General features: G+C 37.7%; 1 protein-coding gene across 3 annotated transcripts in view; it reads left to right on the top strand.

Moving 5' to 3' along the window:
- The window catches only part of LOC124618836 (PH and SEC7 domain-containing protein), an 814,418-nt gene extending 787,612 nt beyond the window's left edge, over positions 1–26,806 (top strand). For 2 of the 3 annotated variants that reach the window (XM_047145380.1, XM_047145381.1), the window contains exon 15: positions 26,460–26,806. In XM_047145380.1, the coding sequence (XP_047001336.1) occupies positions 26,460–26,484 (25 nt within the window). In that variant the 3' untranslated portion in view covers positions 26,485–26,806. Of the gene's footprint in view, positions 1–13,714; positions 13,855–26,459 lie in introns of all 3 variants that reach the window. The other variant, XR_006980055.1, reaches the window with a different exon arrangement.
- Positions 26,807–27,620: the final 814 nt, after the last annotated feature.

Here is a 27,620-nt window from a genome sequence, read left to right on the forward strand (position 1 = left end):
CCCAAGGTTGCGTTTCATTGGCAGGACACTTAGAAGATGCAACAAGTCCACTAAAGACACAGCTTACACTACACTCGTTCGTCCTGTTAGAATATTGCTGCACGGTGTGGGATCCTTACCAGGTGGGTTTGACGGAGGACATCGAAAGGGTGCAAAACAGGGCAGCTTGTTTTGTATTATCACATAATAGGGGAGAGAGTGTGGCAGATATGGTACGCGAGTTGGGATGGAAGTCATTAAAGCAAAGACGTTTTTCGTCGCGGCGAGATCTATTTATGAAATTTCAGTCACCAACTTTCTCTTCCGAATGCGAAAATATTTTGTTGAGCCCAACCTAAAATAGGTAGGAATGATCATCAAAATAAAATAAGAGAAATCAGAGCTCGAACAGAAAGGTTTAGGTGTTCGTTTTTCCCGCGCACTGTTCGGGAGTGGAATCGTAGAGAGATAGTATGATTGTGGTTCGATGAACCCTATGCCAAGCACTTAAATGTGAATTGCAGAGTAATCATGTAGATGTAGAATCTTAAAAGCATATACTTGTACCACACAATTCCCAACAAATAAAGATTTTATAAAGGTACCAGAAGAAATCTATAGGCACACTCTGGATGAGTTCCATGAGTGTAGTCTCTAGTGGTCGACGTGAATAATAAACCAGGGTAGCTCTATCAGTTTTAACTACTCTGCGGTTAGATACCTGTTTCACTGTGTTGACCTGCGGACAGGTTTGGTAGCATACTTTCATTCAGTACTGTACTAAGGTATAATGTTCTGGGATAATTCAGATTATATGAAAGAATTATATATATTATAGCAGAGTGTGGTACGTTCTATCTGCAAATATAACAGGAAAAAGCAATATCAGTAAAAAACACACTCGTCTCTAGATGGAAGTCGCCTGACAAAAAGGTGAAGCACCCAGAAGATATGGTCAGATGTCGATGGAACTTTGCACATGAACACAACATCGGCAGGGGTATGTAAATGATTATAGTTGCTTTTCTCTGTGACAGGTAGAATGGCCACCAAAGTTTATAAGTGTTGTTTGTGTTTAGTTTTGTTACCAGGCCTTATATGGTGCATAATGGGCATAAACAGTGTCAGATATTGAGTGATCATTTTGAAGGATACGGAGATGCAGCAGGCTCATGTGAGACAGTGTTGTCAGCAACTGACAGAGATTGAAATGGACCTCATCGTAGATCTCCATTTGGCCAGTTGCTCAAATCGTGCAGTACCCACATTTGTAGAGCATTCAGATGTGGCAATAGCCCAATGTTTGACTGCACAGATATTTGAGAGCAGGCATACTCCTCATCGAGGTTCTGGTTGACCACCTCTGACCCCAACAAGGGAGGATCACTTTATTGTCCACCAAGCACAGTGTAACCCCTTACATCTGTGACTGCCTACTGAGAACATATAATGGGCTCCTGGCAACATTCTGAGTGATCCTATACAGTTGCTTAGAGAGTAACTGCAGCCAAGCCAGGGCATTACCATCCGTGCATAGTATGCCATTAATATTACAACACAAATGGCTGTGTTTGGTGTGCTGCCATGACTGAGAAGCAATGACTGCTGATAAATGGCACCACACTGTATTCAGTGATGAATCATCAACTGAATGACCATCATCAATGAGTATGGTGGTGACTTGATGAGAGGTCCCATTCTTCCAGTATTTTGGAGAGGCACAGCAATGGTATCCCTGGGTATGGCTTCAGGCCATGGCTAGTAGTGACTGAGGGAACCCCGACAACAGTATGTCACAGACATTCTGTGACCTCATGTGTTGCTCTTGTATCATGGTGCCATTTTTTGACAGGACAGTGCTCATCTACATACGAGATGTGTCTCTATGAACTGTCTGCATGTTGTAGAGATGCTACCATAGGCAGAATTAACACTAGATCTGTTCCTGATAGAAAACATGTGGGAGCAGCTCGATATCAACTCTGTTCCAGTGCCAGTATCTCATATGTCAAGGACCAGTTACAACAGTTGGGTGCCAGGTAGCCTCAGTAAAGGATGTAATGGCTTTATGAAGCCCTTTCCAGTGAGATCAGTTCATGCTCCAGGCCTGGGAGGTGCTACATCGTACTCGTATGTGGGATTATACGAACAAGTTGTTTGTAAATTTGTCTCATTTATGTAATCACTGAAATAACATCATATATCCAATCAACCCATGAAGTTTCATTTTGTTTCCTCCTCCCCTTCTTGGTGCTTTACTTTTTTGTTAGTTAGTGTATTTGCTTGCTTATGTGTAGTGTCAAGAGAAAAATTACATATAGAAATGTGCTTACAGAATGATATATGGCCCATCCAGTACTTACCTTAAGGAGGTGCATTCCCACCACAGCTGGTAGACAAAAATGAGGATAAATGGGCTTTACTCCTAGATTGTAGAATCCTAGTTTTATTTTTCAGGGCAGAAAAGAGAAAATGTTGTTTTGTGTGGCAGGAGTATACATTCACACACAATTCATATTATAAAGGACCTTCATAGCTGAGGAGGAAATGAAGCAAAGATGAGCCAAACAAATAAGTCTACTAGACAGATGAAGAATGGGTGAGTGTGTTTTTCTTAAAAATGAATTCATTAGCATCCAGTCTAGGTTTTGGTAGAAACCATTGAGTTCAATTTTTTGACAAATCAATCCATGTCTGTTGTCACTTTGCAGAGTAAATCAAGATTTATCCATGAAACTTTCATTTATCTGTACATCAGTGTAAAAGCTGGTTTGCCCCGGTAAACACACATTCCTGTGATGAACTGAGTGGTACAAATGTGGCTTATGGCTGCTCACCTCACATAGTACCCTTATCATGGATCTTTTTACTTCCTTTATTCAAGTGTATCACACTTATGACAGGTGCAATAAGGGTACATCACAGTCAGGAAGAATCTCAATTTTATTGCTTTTTGTGAAAGGTAGCAAATATTGGTCATTGGTGTGTGTCATCTGCTGCCATTCTACATCTACATTTATGAATGTAATGTGCAAACAACTGTGGAGGCCATGACAGAGTGCACTTAGCATTATTTCAAATATTAGAGCTTTCCCCATTCCAGTTGCATGTGGGCAGGGAGAATGGCTGGTTAAATGTCTGTATGTGTGCTGTAATTAGTCAAATCTCATCTGCATCCCTTTGGGAGCAGTGCATAAGGGATGAAGGACATCTCTAGACTCCCCACTTAATACTGGTTCTTGAAACTTTTTTTATAAATAGGCTTCCAATGGGTAAGTGGTGTCTATCTTCAAGCATTTTCCAATTGAGGCTTTTCAGCATTTCCATGACACTCTCCCATGAGCCAAACAAACCTGTGACCATTCATGCTGTCCTTCTTTGAATATGTTCAATATCCCCTGCTAGTCCTATCTTGTGTGAATCCTTCACACTTGGGCAATATTCTAAGATTTTTATTTATTTAATCAGGCACTCTGTTACACTGGACCAGGGTTTTTGCATCATAGTTACCTAAGAAATAACAATTTTAATATGACAATTAGTATTTAAAATGATTTTAGTTTCTGATGTGGAAGTGTGAGTTGCACTGCTACAGCTGCCGCCACTGTTAGAGATTACAGTAATAATAGAAATAATGACAATAGTAATAATAATGATAATGGCAGATATAAGAATTTATGTGTGTATGACATAGATGTTCTCTGATAAAGTGAGTTCTAGAGAAAAGGAAATTTAAGGAGACTGGATCAGCTAAGAATATTGGGAAATGAGAAATATTAGTTTGGAAAGAGTAATGAGTGCATACAGGGACAATGGTAATCCTTATTGTTGCTTTAGTAGGTATAGCTGGGATGTGCAAGTGATTTATAAGCAATCTCCTTTGTAGACCGACTCAATTTTTCTGCCAGTGAACAAAGTCTACCACTTGCTTCTCCTGCAACTGAACATGTGTGAACATTCCACTTCATATTCTTGCAAACTGCTGTAATGAGGTAATTATATGAGCTGACTGAGTACAATTGTGACTCACTGATATTGTATTCATAGGATACTACATGTTTTTTCATTTTGTGAAGTGCACAACTTTACACTGATGAACATTTAAAACTAGTTGCACCACTTTGAAATATTGTCAAGTTCTGATTGACTGAATATTTGTGCAGCTTTTTTCAGAGTGTACTTCATTACAGAGAACTGCATCATCTGCCGTCTGAAGTTACATTGATGAACCAAGCAACTGAGAGCTATAACTTTGGAAACAATGTATTTCCTTCTCTTTAACATCAAAATATTCACTATATGATGTTCAGAAAATGTGAGAGGTTTTAATCCAGCAAATGCACAACATATGAGAACATGCAGATAGAAGTTGTTGACAGCCTTAAATTGTAGGGTAGAATCACACCATACAACTGCCGAAATTCCCAAACAAATGATGATTTGTCATGCAAAATATTCCAGACATAAATAATACAAAAATAAAAAAAAACTGATAATTTTTTTATGTAACATAACTGGTTTGATAAAAAATCTACTCGTCAAGTGGCAATAGAAGAATCCACAGATAAACATATTATTTGCAAGCTTGTGGAGCCAGTGGTTCTGAAAGCTTTCAAACTGTAATACCTTTTATATGTGTGTTCTCCTGCTGTTGTTTGGTGAGTGGATTTTTTTATCTCTCGAGTTACATCATATTTACAGCATTTGGTTATTTTCATTGATAATGTGACAGCTGCAGTCCATAATGCTATATGGCAATGTATTGTGCCAAATCAAGGTTCTATGAGTCTGAAAACATTTGCAACAAATTGTTTATGATATATTTCAGGAATGTCCTACAGAAACCTATTCAAAAATCTGGCTATCTTTGGTACTGCTTCTCATTATATTTACTTCTTAATTAAATCTATTATAAAAAAGAGTTGTTTAGCCAACAAGCAGCTTAGTTCATAAAAGCAGCAAAAGCATACACTCTGCTCATGCCACTTGTTTTGGTACAACTGGATAAAGTTTAGTTACTAATAAAGTTCAGTCACCATATTTGAAAGAATATGTAAATGTTAATGTAGTCAGAGATGGTAAATTTGATTCTGATTACTATCTGACTAAAATTAAGGTGACACTCTTAGCTTACAAACACAAAATGGCAATAGAAATTAGCAAAATACAACAATATGGACTTCTATCACAAGAAGCAATGAACACTTCCAAGATAAAATAACAGCAACTAAGCCTGCCAAGTGGCAAGAACTATCTAGAAAATCAGAGCTGCAGCAGACAAAACAACTAAGTTAGCCAGAAATAACAAGAGAATGAAAGAGTGAAAAAGAGTAATTGAAAGATCAGATAAATGGAGAAAATAGAGATGTTCTGGAAACACTGAACAGTATGAGAAATTTATACAACAAAGAAAAAAAATGCCTAGGGCACTACGCACAGAACATAGATGTAAATAGAGGGGCCTTTGGGCTACACGAGATGTGAAAAACTTCCCCCTCCACATAGTGAACCAATGAGTTCCTGGTCGCTCCAGTGAAATTTCATGTCAACTGCATCTACATCTACATTTATACTCCGCAAGCCACCAAATGGTGTGTGGCGGAGGGCACTTTACATGCCACTGTCATTACCTCCATTTTCTGTTCCAGTCGCGTATGGTTAGCAGGAAGAACGACTGTCTCAAAGCCTCCGTGCGCACTCGAATCTCTCTAATTTTACGTTCATGATCTCCTCAAGAGGTATAAGTAGGGGGAAGCAAAATATTCGATACCTCATCCAGAAACGCACCCTCTCGAAACCTGGCAAGCAAGCTACACAGCAATGCAGAGCACCTCTCTTGCAGAATCTGCCACTTGAATTTGCTAAACATCTCCATAACGCTATCATGGTTACCAAATAACCCTGTGACGAAACGCGCCGCTCTTCTGTGGATCTTCTCTATCTCCTCCGTCAACCCGATCTGGTACGAATCCCACACTGATGAGCAATACTCAAGTATAGGTCGAATGAGTATTTTGTAAGCCACTTCCTTTGTTGATGGACTACATTTTCTAAGGACTCTCCCAATGAATTTCAACCTGGTACCTGCTTTACCAACAATTAATTTTATGTGATCATCCCACTTCAAATCATTCCACACGCATACATTTATCTATGTTAAGGGTCATTTGCCACTCCCTGCACCAAGTGCCTATCTGCTGCAGATCTTCCTGCATTTCGCTACAATTTTCTAATGCTGCAACTTCTCTGTATACTACAGCATCATCCACGAAAAGCCGCATGGAACTTCCGACACTATCTACTAGGTCATTTATATATATTGTGAAAAGCAATGGTCCCATAACACTCCACTGTGGCACGCCAGAGGTTACCTTAACGTCTGTAGACGTCTCTCCATTGATAACAACATGCTGTGTTCTGTTTGCTAAAAACTCTTCAATCCAGCCACACAACTGGTCTGATATTCCGTAGGCTCTTACTTTGTTTATCAGGCAACAGTGTGGAACTGTATCGAATGCCTTCCGGAAGTCAAGGAAAATAGCATCTCGCTGGGAACCTGTATCTAATATTTTCTGGGTCTCATGAACAAATAAAGCGAGTTGGGGCTCACACGATCGCTGTTTCCGGAATCCATGTTGATTCCTACAGAGTAGATTCTGGGTTTCCAAAAACGACATGATACGCGAGCAAAAAACGTGTTCTAAAATTCTACAACAGATCGACGTCAGAGATATAGGTCTATAGTTTTGTGCATCTGCTCGACAACCCTTCTTGAAGACTGGGACTACCTGTGCTCTTTTCCAATCATTTGGAACCTTCCATTCCTCTAGAGACTTGCGGTACACGGCTGTTAGAAGGGGGGCAAGTTCTTTCACGTATTCTGTGTAGAATCGAATTGGTATCCCGTCAGGTCCAGTGGACTTTCCTCTGTTGAGTGATTCCAGTTGCTTTTCTATTCCTTGGACACTTATTTCGATGTCAGCCATTTTTTCGTTTGTGCGAGGATTTAGAGAAGGAACTGCAGTGCGGTCTTCCTCTGTGAAACAGCTTTGGAAAAAGGTGTTTAGTATTTCCGCTTTACGTGTGTCATCCTCTGTTTCAATGCCATCATCATCCCGGAGTGTCTGGATATGCTGTTTCGAGCCACTTACTGATTTAAAGTAAGACCAGAACTGCCTAGGATTTTCTGTCAAGTCGGTACATAGGATATTACTTTGAAATTCACTGAACACTTCACGCATAGCCCTCTTTATGCTAACTTTGACATCGTTTAGCTTCTGTTTGTCTGAGAGGTTTTGGCTGCGTTTAAACTTGGAGTGAAGCTGTCTTTGCTTTCGCAGTAGTTTCCTAACTTTGTTTTGAACCACGGTGGGTTTTTCCCGTCCCTCACAGTTTTAATCGGCACGTACCTGTCTAAAACGTATTTTACGATTGCCTTGAACTTTTTCCATAAACACTCAACTTTGTCAGTGACGGAACAGAAATTTTCGTTTTGATCTGTTAGGTAGTCTGAAATCTGCCTTCTATTACTCTTGCTAAACAGATAAACCTTCCTCCCTTTTTTATATTCCTATTAACTTCCTTATTCAGGGATGCTGCAAAGGCCTTATGATCACTGATTCCCTGTTCTGCACTTACAGAGTCGAAAATTTCGGGTCTGTTTGTTATCAGTAGGTCCAAGATGTTATCTCCACGAGTCGGTTCTCTGTTTAATTGCTCAAGGTAATTTTTGGATAGTGCACTCAGTATAATGTCACCCGTCCTAAACATCTGAGTGTCCCAGTCTATATCTGGTAAATTGAAATCTCCACCTAAGACTATAACATGCTGAGAAAAAATGTATTCCAAATTTTCTCTCAGTTGTTCTGCCACTAATGCTGCTGAGTCGGGAGGTTGGTAAAAGGAGCCAACTATTAACCTAGCTCGGTTGTTGAGTGTAACCTCCACCCATAATAATTCACAGGAACTATCCACTTCTACTTCACTACAGGATAAACTACTACTAACAGCGACAAACACGCCACCACCGGTTGCATGCAATCTGTCCTTTCTAAACACTGTCTGTGCCTTTGTAAAAATTTCGGTAGAATTTTTATCTCTGGCTTCAGCCAGCTTTCTGTATCTATAATGATTTTAGCTTTGGTGCTTTCTATCAGTGCTTGAAGTTCCGGTACTTTACCAATGCAGCTTCGACAGTTTACAATTACAATACCGATTGCTGCTTGGTCCCCGCATGTCCTGACTTTGCCCTGCACCCTTTGAGGCTGTTGCCCTTTCTGTACTTGCCCGAGGCCATCTAACCTAAAAAAGAACCGCCCAGTCCACGCCACACAACCCCTGCTACCCATGTAGCCACTTGCTGCGTGTAGTGGGCTTCTGACCTATCCAGCAAAACCCGAAACCCCACCACCCTATGGCGCAAGTCAAGGAATCTGCAGCCCACATGGTCGCAGAACCGTCTCAGCCTCTGATTCTGACCCTTCACTCGGCTCTGTACCAAAGGTCCGTAGTCAGTCCTGTCGGCGATGCTGCAGATGGTGAGCTCTGCTTTCATCCCGCTAGCGAGACTGACAGTCTTCACCAAATCAGATAGCAGCCGGAAGCCAGAGAGGATTTCCTCCGATCCATAGCAACACACATCATTGGTGCCAACATGAGCGACCACCTGCAGATGGGTGCACCCTGTACCCTTCATGGCATCCAGAAGGACCCCTTCCACATCTGGAATGACTCCCCCTCGTATGCACGCTGATATGCCTTTAAAAAATTTTACTAAAGCTACATCCATTTCTGTAGTTAGTTTCTCAGTAAAACTTTTAGTTTTCACATAAAAAAAGTAAAATTAAAAATTAAAAACTACTGTTTTGAGATTTGCACATTTTTTTCACTATGTAGTCTTTCTCAATCGATTTTGAGGAAATTATTAGGTAAAAAAATATTACTTTTCTGCATCTTATAGCCACACATGATAATGAACTAGTTTTCTTTTCATTATGGCCCACAGTTATTTTGATACTTTGAAGTAAAGTAATACATCATGTATATTTTGAACACTTTGCAGTGAAAACTGTAGTCGGTGGCCAGTTTACATTTGGTGGGTTCTAGGACATAGGTTTCTGTGTACAAAGTGAAGGGAACATATCAAAATTGATTTTAATGGTGGAAGGAGGGTCATGTCTGTTTCCATTCTTGAGAAAATACGTGAGATATATCAGAGATTCTCCACGATGAGTTCAGAGTTATGTGCCACATGCACGGCTATTGCCGCCTGCTATGGCCTGCTATGTGGAATGCAAAGTTGCCTCATGTTTTGCTTATTCATGTACTGCTGATACAAACCAAAGCTGGAAATGAAAGAAAATCTTAATGACATGAAAGTCTCCGGTAGTCATTGGCTCATGACTCTGACTGTATGATTTTAGGTGTATGGTGCCTGATTTCAGGAAACAACATTATTTATATTACTGAATTTATTTGATCATCTATTATAACTTGTTCACTTTACAATTGCCATTTTAGCTGAGCATGCTGTGAACTGTTGACATATTCTGTGATTGGTTGTGTTAAATGACACACGAGCGATATAACTGCGCTCAGTCAAAATGTTGACATGGTTCCTGAACTGTACTTTGTGTAAGTGCAGGAAATAAAGCAGACATACATTCTGTTATCTCACTTCTGCAGAAAAACAATCAAAATGAACAACACGTAAATAAAATTTGTTTTAAGGTCTCACAATTCAGCTGTGCATGTAGGAGACAACATTACATACAATGGTACATATTCTACAGGAAAGCATAGGAATTGAAAAAAATGAAATGAAACTTGTGCTACTGTCTTATAACTGTAGCATAATATTAATGCATTCTTCTTGAGTGGAGTGTATGAAATTAAGATGAAATTGTTTCACAATCTAATAACTGGAGTTGGAATGCAGATCAAAAGTGTAGGTTTCTTCACATCTTTTACATTTTCTCTCATTGTTCTAAGGAAGTGTGCATGCCAGGCTACAATGTCCTCCCTCTCAACCAGAGATGTCCTATTTTTCCTTTTTTTTAAATGAAACAAACCTTTCTGTTTTTCTTCTGAGTGGAACTGAACTATGTTATTTCCATATGAGTGTACTTTACAATAATGCATATTTGTGCAATGACTACACATTTCAGTGTACGGTAAGAATATGCAGAAGTAGTAACACACTGTACTATAGCATAACTGTACAATACCAAGGCACATGTGTCAGTTGTGTACGTTGAGTATTTTCGGACACCTTTAGTTCCATCAGTATGTTAACAAAGTATAGTTCCGTGTTTACCATCAGCAATAACTTGAAAACTAACAAATCTAAAGAAAACCTGGTAGGAATGCAAGATGAAGTAGTGAGTAAACAAGCAGACACGGGGGAAACAGCAGCTTGACTGGTGTTGCGATAGGTTTGGTGGGTACCCAAGGGATGGGGGAACTGGGCACATGCCCTCTGGTCTTTTGCCATGGGAAATGCCTCTCTACATACTTCTGTGCTCTGTGGCACTAAGCAGAAACAAAAGTTCATTCGAAAACCCACAACTTGTTTTAATGCAATAAATTTTCATAAAAAATGATTACAGAGACTTCTTATCAAACCTTCAAGAATAAATTAGAGTGACAAAGCACCAAAAATTTGCTCTAAGAATACAAGAGGTAGAACTTGCTTAAAAATACAGAAAATTGTGAAATACTTGCAAAATATTCTGATAAACTGTTAAACTGCCCAGAACCAGGTCAACAATTAGAATTCTCAGACTTCTTCTGAGGAACAAGAAGAAGATACATGCCACCAAATGCTGAAGAAATTAGAGAAGCAATTAAAATTCTCAGAAATCATTGCCAATGGGGAAGATACCATAAGAGCTGAACTTCTGAAATGGTCACAAACAGAGATGATAAAAGATCTGCAAATGCTTATTGAAGACATATAGAAAACAGAAAAATTCCAGAAGAAAGGTGACAAACAAGGCATCAATAACTACAGAGAAATATTTCTCCCACCAGTTGCCTATACAATATTTTCAAAACTTTTACTGAACGGAAATGAAAAAACTCTTGGCTAACAACTAAACAAATATCGAGGAGGCTTTAGAAGAGGCAGATCCGGCTCAGAACATACATTCTACTGAACTCTAAAGACATAAATGTAACATTTATCAGATTCAGGAATACATTTGACTCTGTTCATAAGGATACTCTAGACAAAATAATCTGAGAAATTGGTGTTAAAATTAAACTGATGAACCTAACTGATGAAACACTTACAGACAGTCTAGCTTAGCTCTTTAAAACAAAACAAGTGTAAGGCAAGGTGAGAGAGCTTGTCTACTTCCCTCTTCAACTACGTACTAGAAGAAGTAGCAAGCTCTTAAAATAAAAAATTAAAAGTATATTAAGTGACACCAATAAAACTGGGAAAAAGAAACAGTGTTCTGAAGTAAACTGTTTGGTGTTTGCTGAAGATTTTGCTGTACTATCTGGAGTTCTTGCAGATGCACGAATACAAGTCAATCAGTTGGAACAGACAGCCAGTAGAGCAGATCTAAGAATCTCTCCAGAGACAACTAAATTCATCACGAACAAAGAAAATTCACCAAAAATTTTATAGACAAACATAGGTCACGTAGAAAAGGTCAAAAAATTCAGGTATCTAGGAGAGAGAATTCAAGAAAATGAGTTTTAAAAAATCTGTCATACATGAAAGGATTCTCAAAATGACAAAGGCATATGGAATAAGAAAAAATATTTACGATCTACATCTAAACTCCACCAGCCACTTTATGGTGTATGCTTATCAAGAAATGAAAACATAAAGCATTGCAAAACAGTAGTGAAACCAGAATGCCTTTACACAAGTGAATGTGTAGCACCAAATTATAAATTAGATAAAGTAAAAATATGGAAGAGAAGAACCACAGGGAAAATGTTTACGTCCACTAAAAGCACAGAAAACTGGTAATTAAGATGCAACGGTGAAATCACTGATAATATAGAAAAAACAGAAACAACGAGGAAAAGAAGACTTATATTTCTTTGGTGTTTGTTCAGAATGAATGACAACAGGCTAGCAAAACAAATCTTCAACTATTACTGGGAAAAAGTTAACAATAAGCTGAAGCACAGAAATTAAAAAGACTGGGAAAGATGCAATATGATACCAAAAGAAGTACCATAAAGAGGTATTTTCTGTAGAAAAGTGTTAAATTTAGAAGTATTTTGAGGATGAAGCAGTGCAAGAAGAAAGAAAAAAAGAAATACGGTGAGAATATGAAGGAATATTGAAGGAAAAGAAAAGAGTAAATGCAAAGGAACTGGAATTGTTATGTGGTTCCTAGCTGGCCAAGATGGACAGGGGTATGAAAAAGTAGAGTTAAAGAGGATCATGAAGGACTTATCACTTATCAGTGACCGACTCCATGTTCTCCACCAGGAAACAATATTAGCAGAACAATTTCATGTATAAATTATTAAGGGCTTAACTGAAGTGTTCAATACCACTTCATCAACTTACATGAAACTGTGACCATTCACTGTAACCTAGACTTCAGGCTTCTGTCATCACAACCTACTTTCAAAAACTAATATAAACACAAAAGAAATGTTGCCAATGTTCTATTCTGTTTCTGTTTGCACACATATGATTTCACATGTCACTCCATTATTATGCTGCAGGATAAAGCCAACATCTGGTATCAGTTAAGTTCAGTTGATGCTTATTAAGTACATCACATAATGTTAGTTCTACACTAAGTAAACATTGTATCTTTTTAATTTGAAAATATTGTGTTACAGCAACCTCTAGATTATTTTATGTACTTTTAGTATTTATATATTTATATATCAATGACAACTATTGTATTAAACTGGAAATCAAAATGTATTTTAACTTGTATCAAATCTGCACATGTATCCATACTTTGCAAACCACAAACATGGCTGCTTCCTATTGTATCACATATTATATTTCTTCCTTTTCCATTCATATATGAAATGAGGGTAAAAATACAGTTCAGATGCCTCTGTATGCTGTAATTAGTCTAATCTTGCATTCACAGTCCCTATGGGAATGTAGAATATTTCAAGATTTGTCACTTAATTATGGTTCTCTGAACTTCTTAAATAGACTTTGATGGGAAAGTTGGTATTTATCTACACATGTTGCCAGTTCAGGTTCTACACGTATGAATCACTTCACATCTGTGTAATGAAAATTAAGTATATTAAGAATCTCCTTACTATTGATTGGTGATCAATGTTTGTGGGGGGGGAGGGGGAAGGGGGGGAGGGGGTGTTGTCATTCATCTTTTACCTACATAGAATGTCTGGATGCTCCAACATATGAGCATTTTAATTGTTTCTGTTCAACTCAGCAATTATTTTATTGTTTTAATTATTACACTGCTCTCTGTTGATGGCAAATAAATATCCAGATAAAAGATACTATTGGGTGCTTGCAACAGATTACAGAGTCCATCTGTTGGTCTCCAGTCACTATATAGTGATTAGTGTGTGTGTACATTTTGGCAGTTATTTGTTGTTTGAGTGCCCTACACTTTATTAAACATACTTTTTCAATGGAATGAACTGCTTAATGTGTCCTAATATTATAAGCAAAATATTTCACGATGTTGCATTTGAATTTAATAGAAGATTTTGTGTTTTAATGATTGTAATTATTCTGCTAAATGTTTCTTTCTGTTACTTTCAGTAGTGACATGTAGTGCTTTGTCCATTATTCTTGGAATGTACCTCAGGATGGGTTACGGTACTGCAAATCTTCCCTGCATCCAGGACATTGATGACTCACAGTTTTTGCATGCAGCTTTCTGGTTATACAAATTAATTTTGGTTTGTATAAATCTGCACCACAAAGTAATATTGATTTTTGCAAGAGTTTTTCATTATGTGCATGGTTCTCCTTGCATTCTTGCTGTATGTTAATTTGAGATGCTTATGAAAATCCCCATTTTACTTTTGATTTCTTATACATCTCTTATGTGTGCATTATGTGACTGATATTAATAGCACATTATTTCTTTTGTAAAAAATAACAGAAGGATATTTGCCTAATAATAGCATAGTTTTTATAAGTTGTTTTCCAGTCATGTTCCAATTTTATTTAAATTTTGCAAAGCAGAAAAGTAAATGACAGGGCTCTATTACTGCAGGTGCAATATAGTAGGCAATAGGTGATACATATACGGAATTAAACAAATTGGTCAGAAACATGAGGATCTGATCCAGATGTCCCATAAAGAAAAAAAAAATATTTAAGCACAGGTCACTCAACCATATGAATGTTTCCAAATTAAGTGCACAACTTTTTTTTAAAAAAAATAATATTTTCATTTCATAACTTTGGTACTGGTACAGAACAATAATATAGACTTTAAGAACATGTGATCATTCCCCACATAATTCCCATATGTTTTTGCTGTTGTACATCACCTTGGAATTAAGAACAATGTGTCACCAGAGTAAAACTGAGAAATCATTGCCCCAGCTCAGTAATTTTCATCATCTCTATACCTCATTCTTAAGAGAGGATCCTTCATTGCTTACATAGTTGGTAATTTGATTAGGCTCCTTAGGGGCTATATATTGTTCAGTCAATCTTTTTTATTATTGTCCTAGATTTTTTTTCTAAATACTTACTTTTGTCTGTGCAATTAATGAATTTCAAGTTGAGCAGTTATTTCATATAAATACCTGGGACAAACAACTCTTCAGTATACAAACTATAATCTCCATATAGGCTTAGAGGTAGAAGTGCACGATCTTCAGGCCTTAGTTGATGCTGAAGGGGGTTATTGCCTCTGTATATCTACATCTATACTCCGCAAGCCGCCCTACGGTGTGTGGCGGAGGGTACCTCGAGCACCTCTGTCGGTTCTCCCCTCTATGTACAATGCATCACAGGCCAACATAAGTGGTTAATGCAGACTATCTGTAACTGTGATGTCATCTCTCCAACCATCAATTGTCATCTCCTTAGTTTCTGTCCTATGTTGTTATCTCCCCTTATTCTCAGTTGTGCGTAACTGGGAGTGATACCAGAGACACATCTCTTGTTGAAGTTGATGTCTGCTGCTATCTTCATTACCTTGATCTTGTTACTAATAAATCTGCAGTACTGTCCATTACCTGGTAAGGTACATCAAGCTTTTGTATGTCCATCCTTGTGACTGGAGGTCTGGGGGACTACGACCGTTCTGTTGTAAGAAAATGAAACACCTACAGCTGTCCTTATGATGTCATTTATTGTGTAGCTACCAGTTTCGAGTCTTCAGTGCACCATCTTCAGGGCTTAGTTGATGCTGGAGGGGTTATCACCATTCATATATATGATGCATCAGTGGCCAACATAACTAGTTAATGCATACTACCTATAACTGTGATGTCTCTCCAACCATCAACTGTCAACTCTGGTGGTTGATGGTTGGAGAGACGGCATCACAGTTATAGGTAGTCTGCATTAACTAGTTATGTTGGCCACTGATGCATCATATACATGAATGGTGATAACCCCTTCAGCATCAACTAAGGCCTCAAGATGGTGCATTGAAGTGCCAAAACTGGAAGCTACACAATACATGACATCATAAGGATGGCAGTAGGTGTTTCATTTTCTTACAACATTACCCACTGTTTCATTGTGTTTACTTGCTGCTATATCTATTCAGTCAACTGCCTCTTTGTAATTACACTTCCAATTTCTGTTTTCATGAGATAAATATCTCTTATTATATTTATTCTGTATTGTTAAGTCTCTCTAATATTAATACAAGTTGTTTGATTTTGAAAGATAAACTATTGTTCTCTGATAAATATCAATGTGGTCATGTAGATATTAAGCTAGTAATAGGAAAGAAAAATCTGCTATTTAATATAGCTGAAGAAGCATTCCCCCCCCCCCCCCCCCCCCCTCCCCCTCTATGCAGAAGCTGTTCTGTTAATTTTGCTAGATTGAAAAAGCAGAAGTAATGTATAGGAGGTTAACTATAGTTAACCATTGTTTGTAATTATTACAGCTGCTTTACTTTGTTAATGTATGCCTTGAATCTTGCTGCAACCCTGGAGATTCTTGCTAATAATAGAATCAATGGAACATGCTGAATTATTTAATTTATAAAACAGTAGAAATTCTAGAAATTAATATCAACAATGTAGGAACAGATGGATTGCTACTTACCATAAAGAAGACATGCCAAGTTGCAGACAGGCAAAATTAAAAGACACTTACATAAAGCTTTTGGCCACAGCCTTCTTCAGTAAAAGAGAGAGAGGCACCATTCACGCACACACAAACAAGACCACCTCCTGCAGTCATGACCACCAGCTGCAGTACTCAGGCCAGAGTGTTCGGTCCAAGATGCTAGAGTTGGTGGTTGTATGTGCGTAGGGTGTGCTTTTGTGTGTGTGTGTGTGTGTGTGTGTGTGTGTGTGTGTGTGTGTGTGAGAGAGAGAGAGAGAGAGAGAGAGAGAGAGAGAGAATGGTGCCTCTCTCTCTCTTTTACTGATGAAGGCTGTGGCCGAAAACTTTATGTAAGTGTCTTTTTAATTGTACCTGTCTGTAACTTTACATATCTTCTTTTAGCAATCTGTCTTTCCTACATTGTTGATATTCCTACCTGGGGCTTCCATTGTTTGATTATCATTACATTTCCAAGACAAATTTGTCTCAGTTCCCCATTATGCAGGCATTTCAATATAAGCCATTGTTTAATCTCTTTTTTTAAAAAAATATCCCAGGCAATGATTTCAGTTAATTTTGTATTCAATTATAAAGTATTGCTTCCTTGGTAATGGAATACTTGCTGTCAATGTTGGCCATCTGCTGACTGTATGAGAGTCTGTTCTGTTTCTCACTTGTAATTGTGAACTTGCATATTTCTCTCTCTAACTTCAGTGTATTCTTTCACCAATTTTTTATGGTTTTTGCATGATGTTCTTTGTGTTACTTTTACCATGGTTATTATTGTTCTCTTTTGTAATACAAAGATCCTTCCAATATTGGTTTGGTTGCTCCAGTGCCAATACAATTCCATAAGACAGAGAAAGGTACACTAAGATGAAGTACAAGTTCTCAATCCTTCAGTATTAAGATATGGAGCTATTATTCTTAGTGTATTCAAATTAAATGTTAATTTACAACACGCATAATCCATTTGCTGATTTCAAAAGATATGTATATTATGTATATGAACAACAATGGAAAATTCATGATGGAATAACAATATGAATTAGGATAGAATGCGACTCAATACATTAATGAGGTGTTCAGCAGCAGACAAGCAAAGTTAATAATAGATTGTTGGATTAGCTTTCAGGCAAAGTCATTCATCAGATAAAGAAACACACACACACACACACACACACACACACACACACACACACACACACACACACACAAAACCCTCACACACACATGCATGGCCACTGTCATCTCTGAGGGTTGAGGTCCCAGTTGTGTGTGTGTTTTTCTTAAACTGACAAAGGACTTTATCTCATGGACTAATACACTGCTGGAAAAAAAAAATAAAAAATAGTGCACCTGGAAAGATGGCATCAATTTTGATCAGAGTAGGGCCTTTGCCATCTGGGTGTGGTAGAAGTACTGATAATGGTTTCAAAGTCATTCACCAACATATAGCATAGTGGCGCATCTACCAGAGCACCGCCTGTGTCTCCCCTTTAATAGGAAATACTCACAGCCAGAAGGCTCAGTGTGGTCCAAACATGTGGGCCAAGTAGGCAACCATGCTTCCTACAGCCAACTGAGTGGGTCTGGAAGAGGTCAGATTGTGATTTCTCAAGTTTGCTGTGCTGCATCACTTGTGCAACAATGCTGGCACGTGTGGTCACAAGAACATTGTTGCACCCGTAGATGTGATTTTGGACATCCACACAGCGCAGATACTGGCCAGGATTGTTGTATTGTTACGGCAGCAGTGGCAGATCGTACAGCTACCACAGCACAGATAAGAGGCCTTGTGAGACCAGACATGTAAACATGAACTGTTGTGAACCAGTTCTTAGCAGTGAGACCGTGGGCACCTACACCTCTAGCCCTTCTTCTACTTACACCACAGCATTGACATGTATGGCTTGCCTTCCCCCATCAGAGGATCAATTGGAAGATGGAATGGTATACCATGGCCTTCAGTGATGAAAGCAGATTCTGCCTGCATACAGGTGATGGTCGTTTGCGTGTATAGCCTAGATCTCATGAGTGCTGTCTTGTAGAGTGCATTCGTGCAAGACATACTGGTCACACCCCAGTCATTATGGTCTGGTGTGCAATAGGCTACAACTCTAATTCACCTTTGGTGTTTCTAGAGGGGATGATAACCAGCACTCACTATATGCAGAACATTGTTACACCTGTTCTCTTGCTGTTCTTGCACCAGGAAGGTAATGTTTTGTTCCAACAGCATGATGCTCACCCACACACTGCCCATGAAACTCAATGTGCACTACAAGACGTGCAGCAACTTTCCTGGCCAGTGAAATCTCTGGGCTTGTTTCCAATTGAGCATGTGTAGAATATGATGGGATTAGAAGTGACTTGTGCAACTCGTTAACCAACAGCTCTTACAGAACTACTAGAATAGGTTGAGTAGGCAGTATATAACATATCCCAGGACAGTATTTGCCATCTGTGTGATTGACTGGATGCCAAAGTCAGTGCCTGCATTACCACCCATGGAGACTACACCATGTAATATGGGTGTTTCAGCATGGGCCAATACCTGGTACCTCAGAACTGCTAGTGCTATTGTTCTGCAAATGTAATCATTTCATTTACTCTACATACACTGTTGCAATAACCAGTCCTATTGAAATGGAAACCTCTAAAAGAGTGTACTAATCTTTTTTTCTGGCAGTGTATATCAATGAAAGCAATCCATTTTTGAAAATATATTGTTACTGGATAGGTGAGAGATCTTCTCACCAAGAAACGGCAGGAGAAAACACACATAAAGACATTAAATAATATAAAGGTATTGAATAATATAAAGATATTGAATAATTAAGCTGCCATAGGAAAATTAGTTCTGGGGTTCAATGCAGCTGTTGAGACAGATGTTTTCATCGGGGGGGAGGGTGGGGGGGGCGGCATGTACTGGCACAGGACTTGGGGAAGTAAATTAGGCTCTTCCATGATACCGAAAAATATGTCCAAGAGGCAGGAAAATAACTGAAGAGAAAGGGAGCATTAGAGCCCTTAAGGCTGAAATTGATAGTGTCATGGGGGAACTGATGAGTCTAAGGGGGGAGTAGTGTGAAGATAAGAGGGACATAGTATCAGGGGACAGGGGCCACAGAAAGAGGACAGTATTTGATAGTTTCATCACTGCACAAAAAGTTGATTTGTCTTGCTACCTCAGTTAAGCAAGGAAGAGGCTCAAGTAGATGTGAGTGTAATTAACACCGAACAGACTTTTGTTAGGAAACCAGTTGTTTCAAAAAAGTAGAAAGTAGGAGGAAAGTTCTATTGCTAGGAAGTAGCCATGGAACAGATATGGGCCAGATTTTAGAGGAAAAAATAGGTGACAGGTACCACATCACAAATTTTTTCAAGCCTAATGTATGTCTGAAGCAAGTGGTAGAGAATGCAGGCACCTTGTGCCAGATTTTTACAAAGCGGGGTTTTGTTTTGATTAAGGGTGAAGCAGGAAATAGTACTGATAGGGATCACGGCTGCAATATTGAGAAGGACCTGGTAGAAATAGCTTCTGCAATGAATCATAAACATGTTGGGTTGGTGCCTGTTTTCATGGAGTATGATTGGCTGCAGTTTAACAGTTCTGTAAGTAGGGTCAATACGGAGTTAGATCAGCTGCTTTGGGCAGCTACTGGGTCAAACTTGGGTTTGGTTCCTGTTGATGCTATTGGTACATGGGATTTCGCTATGCATGGCCTGCATCTTAATAAGGAAGGGGAGGGTAAAGTGGCTGGCTTGATAGCAAAATCCTTAAAGGGAGCACTGCAATTCATGAGAGCACTTCTTTTCTAGGGTAAGACAGTTTCCAATGATTCAACGCTGAAGGGAATTAAATTAATGAGAAGCTTAGGCAGGCAGGCAGGTGTGACAGATGTTAAGATATCACAAGATTCTCATAAAGCACAGAGAAAAATTGTGTTAGTATATTACATCAGAAGATCAGGGGACTGAGAAACAAAGTAGGTGAAATTCTGTTTTTTGGAAGATATAGAAACTGAGGATGTAATAGATGTACTATACCTGTCTGCACATCATACAGTCACAGGTATGGAAAAGGTAAATGTAACTTGATATAAGCTTTCAACACATGGCAGTAGAGACAACAGGGAGAACGGAGGAGTTACCATGTATGTTAAAAGGTATCATAGAGTGAAAAATTTAAAAACTAAAAAATTTGTATAGAGCAACATATAAAAACATGTGGCTGTGAGCTTTAACTAAAGAATGGTACTCTTATAATTGTTAATTGTGTATAGGTCCCCATTAGGACATTTTCAGCTATTTCTGAAAAACTTGGATTCTTTGTTGTGCTGTCTGTCGGACAGAGGGAAGCAAATTATTATTTGTGGGGATTTCAATTGAGATTTTCAGAAAGAGTCTGACAGGCAGATTGACCTTGAAGTTCTTTCAACCTGACATCAGTTACTGATTTTCTTGTTTGGGTAGCACAGGACAGCAGCACGCTATACATAATATTTTCATAGATCAGAATAAATTTAATCAAATTAACATTTATCCTGTTAAGCATTGTGTTTCTAATCATGATGCACAGCTAATTGTGTATATGTAAAATCCTTAATTGTGTAAGTGATACAGTTCCATACAGTAATGCGAAACAGTTCTTCAAAATGGTTCATTGACTTAATGATTTAACAGTTGCAAATTTTAAGGAAAGCTTTCAGCAGTTGGATGGGATGAGATATAGTGGGAAATAGCATTTCCAACAGAGTACTAAAAACTTGTTCCCAATAGATAGGTAGGATCTCAGCCATACATATAATAGCTCAATGACACAGGGAATTTTTCCAGGTAGACTGAAATATGGTATTGTTAAATTGTTGCACAGAAAGGGGAACTGGTCTGACACCAACAAGTGCTGCCCAATCTTACTTTTGACAGCTTTATCCAAAATATTTGAAAAAGTAATGTATTCAAGAGAAGCTTCACATGTTTGTATAAATAAAGTACTAATAAAATGTTAGTTTGGTTTCAGAAAGGCTTGTAAATTGAAAATGCTATATATGTTTTCACTGATCAGATATGAAAGAAATGAATAACTGAATATCACCCATTGGGATTTCTTATGACCTGTCAAAAGCTTTTGATTGTGTAAATCATGGAATCCTTCTAGATAACCATAAGTATTGTGGTATGAGTGGAACAGTGCGCAAATGGTTTAATTCATATTTAACTGGAAGAGTGCAGAAGGCTGCAAAAACAGTTCACATAATGTGCAAAAATTCAGCAGATCCCTCAAACTGGAAAGGTATCAAGAATGTGATCCCAAAGGTCCAGTCTTTGGTCTCTTCTTGTTCTTAATATAAATTCATGAATTGCCACTCTGTATTCACAAAGATACAGATCTATTTCTTTTTGATGATGTTACAAATAATAGTAATCACATGCAACAAACAAGAATTAGCTGAGGAAATTGTAAATAATGTCTTTCAGAAAATTATTTAATGGTTCTCTGCAAATGGACTCACATTAAATTTTGATAAAATGCAGATTATGTAATTGGTATTGCATCATTAATAAATTAGACTTTGAATGAAAGTCTTTTGCTGAGGCAGAATATTCAAAATTTTTGTTTGAGTGGATTGCAGAGAGATTGAATTAGAAAAAACATTGGTGATTGGCTGAAACGTTGAATCCAGCTGCTTATGGTATAAAAGTTATTGTAAAATTTGTTGATCATATCAGTAAATTAGCTTATAATGCTTATTTTCATTCACTGATTTCTTGTGGTATTGTATTTTGATGTAATTCATCATTAAGGGGAAAAAATATTCATTCCACCAAAGTGTGTAACCAGAAAATAGCTGGAGCCCATTTAGTATCATACTGCAGACATGTATTTAAAGAGCTAGGGGTACTCACAGTAGCTTCACAACGTATATATTCAGTTATAATTTTTTTTATTAACATTCCATCCAACTCAAAAGCAATAGCAATGTGCTAAGAGAAATGCTGATCTTCACTATCTGGGTTAAATCTAACTTTGGCTTAGAAAGGGGTGAATTATGCTTCTACAAAAGTATTTGATGACTTACAAGGCAGCATTAAAAGTCTGACAGATAGCCAACCAGCATTTAAAAACAAAGTAAAATAACTTCTGAATGACAACTCCGTCTACTCAATTGATGAATTTTTAGATATAAATTTGTAATTTTAGACTTAAAAAAATCAAATTATGTTATGTAAAGAAACTTCTTGTTAAACTGACACATTCCACATAATTAAAAAGTGTTGTATTCGTGATGTATGGAACAGGTATTAATCTAATCTAACCTAACCTAAAGGTATTGACTTTCTCCTGCTGTTGCTTGGTGAGTAGATTTTTATCTATCCTGATATACAATATTTTCTCTGATAGTTAATCCAAAAGTCTACTTTCAAATGTGCCTGTCCTCTGTATAAGCCCAAAAACTTACATATAAAACAGGTATTTGTGAGAATAACTTGATTCTCATCAATAAATTTACATATGCTGCTTGTTTTAAAATAAATGAGATAGGTTTTTAAGAGGTTAATCCTTAACTTTTATTCTCAAAATGGGTTTTGTTTTTTCTATGAAATTTTGTGTTTTGGTACCTATGCTAACTGCTATCTGTGCCCAACATATATGAGAAGTGTCTTCAGCATATATAGTAATATGGTGATTGGTATCTAGCTAGGGTACTTGGGAAGTCATTTGTATAGCATAAGAAAATGTTAGAAGGCAAAATTGAGGCTTATAGCACTAGCTCATTATTATTCAGTAGAAATGTGAGTAAATGAAAAGTTACAAAGCCAAAGGCTTGTTGGGTCTACAAATTTCTTTTTTGTTAGTTACAATGACTCATATCTCTTACAATTTGGTTTGTATGCAAAAAGTGCCAAATTGCATTGTGGTTCATTTTTCATGAAAAGCTTGAGCTGGGATGTTTGACCAAGCTTTGTAAAGCATTGTGGTATTTAAACTAATTTTTCAGTTGATGAATGCTTTACTGTCTCTCATTAAAGCTGACTGTTAATATATTATATTATCAAGTTATACATCTCAAATCTTGAAATGATGATGACCCAGTTATCAGCTTCCTCATCATTGGTAATTTCACTTATCTGGCTGTGTGAGATAGATGCCAACAGTGATGCGAAAGTCTATCTGCAAAGTTTCATGAATCATTATTAAGTGATGAATGTAGGAATATATTACAGCCCCCTATATACTGCTTATGTATGGACCACGGAGATGATTAAGGCAGTTACAGCACTGCATTTAAGCAGTCGTTCATTCCATGCTTCATATGCAAATGGAATGAGAAGCAACCATAATACATGGTATGATGGGAAGAACCCTCTGATATAAACTTTACACTTTAAAGTTTACAGTCTACATCTAGATCTACATAACTACTCTGCAAACCACGTGATGTGCATAGCAGAGGATACTTAGCACTGTACCACGTATTAGGGTTTCTTATCATTCCAGTCGTCTATGGAGCCTCTGTGTGTGCTGTGTCTTCGCAATCAGTTTGTGTGAGTATTGCACATGGAACTTAAGTATATTTTCGGATTTTTCATTTAATACTGGTTCTTGAAATTTTTAAGCAGATTTTTGTGAGATACTTGGCATCTATCTACAAGAGTTTGCCAATGAAAGTTTTCCAGTACCTCAGTGCTGCTCTCCCATGAGTCAAACTGACCTGTGTCCATTTGTGCTGCCCTTTTTTGTATATGTCCACTATCCCCTGTAAGTCTTATTTGGGGTGAGTTCCCCACATTTGAGCAATATTCTAAGGTGGTTCACTCAAGTGCTTTGTAACCATTTATCCTTTGTATTACTGACATCTACTCGTAAATAACTACTCTGCAATTTGCACTGAACTGCTTGGCAGAGGGTTCATAGAACTGCTTTCAGAACATTTCTGTACTGTCCACTCTCAAAAAGGACATGAGAAAAATGAGTACCCAATCTTTCCATATGAGCTATTATTTTATATCCTCTCAAACAGTTACACCCTGACTTGAGTAGGCTGATTCTAGCAGTGTCCGATTGATATGGTAGCCATAAGATACTATTTTCACAATTTTACATTTCTAAACATGTAAAACAAGTAGTCAAGTGTAGCGTAATTTTGAAATCTTATTAAGAGTTGATTGCATATTTTTTAATTCTTTTTTTAAATAGGGCATCATTATAGATAACTGGATCACCCAAAAGTCTGTGAAGCCACTAATAGACAACAGAATCAATGTGGATCTCAATACACATTCAAGGGGAATGCTTGAAGTTACTTCTACTTCTATCAGTGATTCTCCATCCAAGAGAACATGCTGCATCCTTCTTGCAAAGAAATCTTCAGTCCAATCACCAATGTTATTTGATAACCCATATAACCGTACTTTTGCTAATAAATATTTTTGTGATAATGTGTCAAATGCTGTACTAACATCAGGAAATATTGCATCTACCTGACTGCCATGGCTCATGGCTTTCAGGATGTCAGATGAGAAATGCAGGAGTTGGATTTTGCATGGCTGATGTTTTCAGAATCCATGCCAGATGGCATAGAGGAATTCATTATGTTCAAGACATCTCATTATATTTGGTCTCGGAACATGTTCTAGGATGCCACAACAGAGGGATAGTACTTTTGTGTATCACTTTAGCTGTCCTCCTTGCAGACAAGTGTGACATGTCCTGACTGGGAACAGATTTTTGATTGATAGGTATTGGTATATTATTGCTGAAATGGGGGCTAACTTGTCTGCAAATTGTGTATACAATTTGACAAGGATTCCATTGGGCTTGGAGCCTTGTTTAATTTTAACAATTTCAGCAACTTTACTATGCTCCAGACATTAATATCTGTATTATTCACCTTAACAGTGGTGTGAAAATTAAACTGAGGCTTTACTTTTTTGTTGTACCTTGTAGAGGAATGTTAGAAAATGAAGTTCAGCGTCTCTAATTTTTCTGTGCTACTTTCCTGCTTCATCTGTGAGTGCCTGACTTCGGTGAGTTTCAGAGTGGATGTAGATGTAATAGTTTCTTCCCACATTCCTTGCAGTTAAAAAATGCAGGTGATTCAAAATTCCTCAATTACCTATCTTGCTAACGTATGCTGATACAGTGGTATTTGATCTGAGAGTAATGTGTTCAAATCTACTTATGGCTGAATTTGGACCATTAGTATCTTGCCAGCTATGACCTGGGGAGTGGCATCATACAGTTTCTAATCATCCTACTATGTATTAATGCTTCATGTTAAATCTCAAATCTTTTTCACATTTCCTTGCAGAGGGCATATGGTGTTTAGCTTGGCAGTCTCCTTGGTGCTACTTCATAGGAGTAGGCTGTGTGTTAGTAATGGATTTCGGCTTGTCTACTCCCTTAATTCCATATTAATATATTAGAAAGCAAATGCAATACGGTACTGCACAAGCAATCATCACTGTAAGGAACACAATATAGGAACACTCTACACTCTATACAAGTCAGAAGAAAACAACCATGCCCATTAGCATGATATACAGAACAGAAATATGGGATTCCTACATTTAATTGTCATATACTTGACTGAAAATGGGACTGATTTTTGAAATAATCTTAGAGATGAAATACTGATACTGTTTAAAAGTTACAATTCAAGCTGATGTGTTGATAGTCCCAAGATAAATATAATAAATCATTTTCAGGCTATATGTGTTTAAACTGTGGTACTAATTCTGCATTATAATTCCACTACTGAGTACATCTACTATGTCACGACTTATCTAAATTGAAGCTACCTTAAATAATCAAAATAGAATAATCAATAATGAGAGCGACGGGCAATGTGTACACACCTCAGAGCCAGTATCAGTTAAATTAATTAAATTAAATTACTATCAAATCCACCTTCATCAACAGTATTTCGCCATCAAATCCATTATAAACAAAAATCTATTGTAACCCACCTCCTCTTAACTATAAGCTGCACCTTGACCTGGGTAAAATCTGGGTAAAATATTAAATCTGCTTGAATGTTGGCACACTATTTTTTTTAAAGAGTGCCAGCGTTTTCATTTTTACTGAAGTACTCTGCCTGATGAGAAATAATTTAGCCAATAGTCTCTGACACTTCCATTAAGTTTATTTGCTCAATTTAATACTTATGAAAATCTTTTGTTTCATTGCTATTGTACTTAGAGACTATTTCATAAAATATTACTCTAATCCCACAAATTTCTATTGCAGCAGTTGCTGGTGCTCACTACTGTGACTGCAGCTATGACAGAAATATGCAGAAGCATTTTGTACAAAATCACCTCCTCTTTCTTATGTAATGAGCTACATGTGACTTCTTTGTTTTTGTCACTGAAACTGTACATAGACCAATATGAACATTTGTAAATTATTGATGTTAGTGTCAGATAAGCTACTCTGTTTACATTGTTATAAAATGTTGCATTTACAATCAGTGGACCACGTATGCAGTGAAACTTAAAATCTAATGTTCAGAACTGATTTTTTGCAATAAGAAATTGAAAACTTGTTCAGTATATTTGCAAATTAATAAATACTGTGTATATATTTAATATTTACATAACGTAAAAATATATACATTCCTTAAGTCTTCCAAAAACACCACAGGAAAATATGACTGTGTTCTTAAAAAAAAAGTGATACACACACACACACACACACACACACACACACACACACACACACACACCACCACCACCACCACCACCACCACCACCACCACATCCTGTAAATACTGTACAGAATAAGATCCTCTTGTGCAGATGTGTTGGTGGGGTAGAAGTTGCATGTAGGTGTGAAGTGTGAAGTGGGAGCAGGAAACGGGCAGGCAGATGGGGGGCACGGACCGGTGAAGGTTGAGGCCAAGGAGCTAAGGGAAGAAACGATATACTGCAGGCAGTATTTCCACCTGTGCAAATCAGAAAAGTTAGTGTTGATGGGAAGAATCCAGATGGTGAAGGCTGTTTTACAGTTGTTGAAGTGTAGCATATCATGTTGGGTAGCATGCTCAGCAACCATGTAGTCCACCTGTCTCCTGACCACAGTATGGCAGTGGCTGTTCATAAGGACAGACAGCTTGTTCATTGTCATGACAATGTATACTGCAGCACAGCGGTTGCAGCTGAGTTGGTAAATGACATATCTACTTTCACAGTGTATCTCTTCGAGCTATGTTACACTCAAAGTTAGATCCACAGTCAACATTCCTGGAGTAAACTCATACTGTTCTCTCTCAGTCCTCCTCCTATTATCTGCCGTACTCTCTTTTGCAGTTTCTTTTCAAATAACTTGGCAGCATAACACATCAAAGTAAGATTCACCAATCCCTGTCATCCTATGCCTATCCCCTTCCTTGCCCTCACTCCAGCACTA

The sequence above is a fragment of the Schistocerca americana genome, chromosome 1, assembly GCF_021461395.2.
Source record: "Schistocerca americana isolate TAMUIC-IGC-003095 chromosome 1, iqSchAmer2.1, whole genome shotgun sequence".
Lineage (NCBI taxonomy): Eukaryota > Metazoa > Arthropoda > Insecta > Orthoptera > Acrididae > Schistocerca > Schistocerca americana.